The sequence below is a fragment of the Glycine max genome, chromosome 9, assembly GCF_000004515.6.
Source record: "Glycine max cultivar Williams 82 chromosome 9, Glycine_max_v4.0, whole genome shotgun sequence".
Classification (NCBI taxonomy): Eukaryota; Viridiplantae; Streptophyta; class Magnoliopsida; order Fabales; family Fabaceae; genus Glycine; species Glycine max.
In genome coordinates this window covers 49,608,764-49,613,598 of record NC_038245.2, presented here as the reverse complement: position 1 = coordinate 49,613,598, position 4,835 = coordinate 49,608,764, and the positions used below count along the sequence as shown (strand labels likewise).

Here is a 4,835-nt window from a genome sequence, read left to right as displayed (position 1 = left end):
ATTGATTTAGTTAATGATAAAAAAAACCTCATATTAATAATATTTAAAACAATCCAGTTTTGATATTTAATTTATGAAAGTGCTTTAATTTGAAGAAAAAGCTCTTAAAAAGATAGATAAAGAAAAAAATAAATGGATCCAACATTAAGGGACCCAATAGAGGCGATGTTAATTAGACTATAGCAAGGAATATAAATAAGATAGCTACATAATAAGATGAAAATAGATGCCCATAAAATGGAATATATACACATTTTTTTCAATATCCCAAAAATAGAGATAAACCAAAACACGTATATTTTTGTTTCTTTCTCCATAAAAACAAGCTGCCAATTTTAGCCATATATAAAATCGCACCAGAACACCATATATCTTGCTTTATTTTAATTTTCTCATAACTTCACATATGTTTATCCTTTATATATAGTAGGAAGTATATATATGATAATCCGAAAAGACAAGAATTAAAAAAAGAAAAGAAAGGAAAAAGGGACCCAACGTGAAAGGACCCGACGGAGACCAGGTCCAATAGCACTAACAAGGAATATAAATACGATAGCTACATAATAGGATGAAAATAGATCCCCATACGTAACCTTCAACCTTCTTTGATTCTTAAAAAACCTTCTTTTTCTCTCCACTTTAGTTCAACTTCACACATACATCCTTCATGGAGCAACTACGGCCACCACCGTTGTCGGGTCGTCAACTTTCATTGGCGGCTCGGCTGAATTCGATGGTGGCTCAAAGTCGCATAGGCAAGTATTTTAGGGTTGCCGAGCGTAATACTACCTTCACCACCGAACTTCGCGCTGGTACTGCCACGTTCCTCACTATGGCCTACATCCTTGCCGTCAACGCCACCATCATCGCTGATTCGGGCGGGACATGCAGCGTCTCCGATTGCATCCCTCTATGCTCCGACCCCAAAACGCCACTCTCCGAATGCCCGACCCATCTCCTGACCCGACCCGGATTGTCTTGCAAGTACCCTCCCGTCAACCCGGGCTATGCGGCGTGCGTGGAACGCACGCGCCGCGACCTCATCGTTGCCACCGTGGCCTCCTCCCTCATCGGCTCCGGCATAATGGGCCTCTTTGCGAACCTCCCCTTAGCCCTAGCGCCCGGCATGGGCGCCAACGCGTACTTCGCCTACTCCGTGGTCGGGTTCCACGGGTCGGGTCCCGTACCCTACCGAACCGCATTAACCGCTATTTTCTTAGAAGGCCTAATCTTCCTCATAATCTCAGCCGTTGGATTTCGCGCGAAACTCGCCAAACTCGTTCCAAAACCCGTCCGAGTCTCCTCCGCCGCCGGAATCGGTCTCTTCTTAGCCTTCATTGGGCTTCAGAGCAACGAAGGCATTGGGCTCATCGGATTCAGCCCATCAACACTTATCACTCTTGGAGGCTGCCCGAGGAACAAACTGACGGCGTTAGCTCCGGTCATCACAATTAACGGCACAGTTAGTTTAATTCCTGGCGCCACCGTCTCCGACAAGATACTATGTTCTGGGAACCGCATGGAGAGCCCAACCTTATGGCTTGGTTTGGTTGGGTTTCTTATCATTGCTTACTGCTTAATGAAGAACATAAAGGGGGCTATGATATACGGCATCGTTTTTGTAACCGTGATCTCCTGGTTCAGGAACACGCCGGTTACGGTGTTCCCTAATACCCAACTCGGTGACGCCGGGTATGACTATTTTAAAAAGGTGGTTGACGTGCACGTGATAAAAACCACCGCCGGTGCGTTGAGTTTTGATAGCATGTGGAAGGGTGCATTCTGGGAAGCACTTTTCACGTTCTTGTACGTTGATATATTGGACACTACAGGGACCTTATATTCGATGGCCAGATTTGCAGGTAGGTGTGGTCATGGTTTCATTATTTAAATAATCATAATTATAATTAGTAAATAGCTAAATAATAACCATACTTATTTTTTGTTTGACAAATTATATATAAGGTTGGTTATATAATCGTTTATGAATATAATTAGTTGTTGTTATTATTTTTATTTTTTTATAAAAAAACTGGTTTTTTGAGCAGGGTTTGTTGATGATAACGGTGATTTCGAGGGGCAGAATTTTGCGTTCATGGCGGACGCATCGTCGACTGTGGTGGGGTCCCTGCTGGGGACGTCGCCGGTGACGGCGTTCATCGATTCGTCGACGGGGATACGGGAGGGGGGGAGGACGGGGCTGACGGCGGTGACGGTGGCGGGGTATTTTTTGATGGCGTTTTTTTTCACGCCGTTGTTGGCGTCGATTCCGGCGTGGGCGGTGGGGCCGCCGCTGATAATGGTGGGGGTGATGATGGTGAGGTGTGTGGTGGAGATTGACTGGGAGGATATGAGAGAAGCGATACCGGCGTTTGTGACGATTGTGTTGATGCCGTTGACGTATTCTATTGCCTATGGGTTGATAGGGGGCATTGGGACGTACCTTGTGTTGCATGCATGGGAGTGGGGGGAGGAGGTGGTGAGGAATTTTTTTACTAACAACAACTTTAAGGATAATAATAATATATCTAATGTAAATGCTAATAGTCGTGTTGTTGATGATCATGAACAAGGAGATGATAACAAGGTGTAGAATAGTACAAGTATTATAGTTTCTTTTTTCAGGTGAATATTGGCAGGAAAATTAGGAGACGTAGTAGGGACTGATCGGGGTTTAGAAAAAAAAAATTAAGAAATCGATTAGATTTGTGTAAATTTTTAAATATTAGTGTGTGTACAAGATGTTTTTCATACAAATTAAAGAGTGTTCGTTTGTTTAACGAAAAGGACATCTAATTATTGGGTCTTGATCCGGAGGAACATAGATTTGGGTGTGAGGGTCCAAAGATTTCACTGAATCAAATATCAATCAGTTTGCATATGAAAAATAGTTTGTAAACAATGATAATATTTTTGTTGGTAACAATGATTAAAAAATCATTTGTTTTTCAATTCATTCGATAAGAGATTGATGTTACTCGCCATACATAGATATATATCTATGACTGATCTAATAGATTTTTTCATGAATTCTTATGCTAAAGTTAAATAAATTTAAGTTATGTTTTTTTATTATTTTATAATATATTTTAAGATGCTTGTATGTAAAAAAAAATTTTAAAAAAGATGGGGACAATTTAATATAATATTAAAAATCTTGAGGTTTATGTTCTCTGCATCAACAAACAATGTAGAATCAGATCAGGTAGGAAGGCAAAGTTTGTTTAACTAAAATTATCTGAGAAAAAAAATGGCATTGCATATTTAAGGAAGTAAAATGTGAATGTGATATACTTCAATCTAACTGTTTTTTGTCCCGTCAAAATTGATTTTACCTTATTTATGTTAGTATGGGACTTACACAGCGCTCATCCAGCATCAGGCTTTGCCTTATTAATTTCTTTCAACAGCAGACCTCTCTTCACATCCATCAATTGTTGCACGGTACCAAATGAAAGCTTTAAATAAGATTTTCTTAACCCAGATAATGGTTTTTCTTCAGAGAACCATGAAAGCAGACCAGAGTCCATTTTATACGAGGAGATAGAGAGCAAGCAAATTGAAGCAAAAACAAAATTTTAAAGAAATATGGCAAAGTATGAATAATTTTATGGAAGTATACACCATATAATTTTTCTTAATTCTATCGTCAAAATCAAGTGCTAATAGCTAGCTAATTCCTAATTAAATTACTAGTCTACGTCACTCAATAAAAATGATTTAAGTTTAACTAATGAAAGAAGATGCGTATACCCAAAGAGTAAACCTTTTTTGGGCATAAAGGCACTCAAGTTCATAAATGGTCCCACAAAATTTATAATTTATCAATTTAACATTAAGAATTAATAATTAATTTCAACATTTGCATATTCTGTTTCTTGATCAGAAACAAAATCTAGTCTATAACCTATTTCGGCTATGGGAATGAGCAATACTACTTTGCACCATCCCCAAAAAGAGATGAGAATCGTAAGGGAAAGAGGGAAGCTACATCAAAATTATTCCAAAGTTCAAAATGAACCTAACTCGGAAAGCATGCAGCCAATTAAGATACAACTATTCATTGCACAATACATAATCATGGATGTGAACTGAATTAAGCCAAACTAAGTTTTGCCTTGTACCCACACTAATCTCAGAGTCATTTCCCATTGCCTCCAAAATCTCACAAGGAAGGTACACTTAATTGTCAATTGAGCCTTCTTCGATGCCAGTAAACACAAGTAATATTTCCATTACGTACCTTTATTTGCACCATCAGTTCTTACTGCCACAGGCTAACCTGAAGTTTAAAGGGTATTATTTTTCCTCATGATTTTTATGTGTAAGAAACTTTTCCTTCTCCATTTTTGTGGGTTTGAAGCAATATGACACTAACTTTATTATTTATGAAGTATGCATTAATTTTATTTCCTTTTTTTACTCTCTACCAGTCATAATTGATCAAGAAGTAGAGAAGTCTTCTCTAATCAACATATAAAGAGGAGTATGTTACAGAAATATTAGTAGATAGTTGAGAACAGGGAGGGATTTATGGGGGCCATTAGGGGGAGAAGTACAAAAAAAAAATAGCCCTCCTTTTTATGGTTTCCTAGATCCATCCTGGTTGAGAACTTTCATAATTTAGACTAATTTTCACATGATATGTAATCATGTATCATTAATTACTCCTCGTAACTCAAAAAATTTAAATATGTGACTCATACAGATTGACCAAGACCATAAACAAGTGGTAAACAAGTGGTAGTCCGTAACTACCTACCAAATAATTTCTCAAGCAAGTCCACAATGTGAATTACATGCATGATTCTTTTTGAATTTATGCAAGGGCT

General features: G+C 38.4%; 1 protein-coding gene across 1 annotated transcript; it reads left to right on the top strand.

Annotated features, from left to right (window-relative positions):
* The first annotated feature begins 566 nt into the window (after positions 1-566).
* LOC100819932 (adenine/guanine permease AZG1) lies at positions 567-2,789 on the top strand. The gene is made up of 2 exons (XM_003533620.5): positions 567-1,865; positions 2,052-2,789. The coding sequence occupies exons 1-2, from the start codon at positions 671-673 to the stop codon at positions 2,594-2,596; spliced, it is 1,740 nt and encodes a 579-aa protein (XP_003533668.1). The 5' UTR covers positions 567-670; the 3' UTR covers positions 2,597-2,789.
* The last annotated feature ends 2,046 nt before the right edge of the window (positions 2,790-4,835 follow it).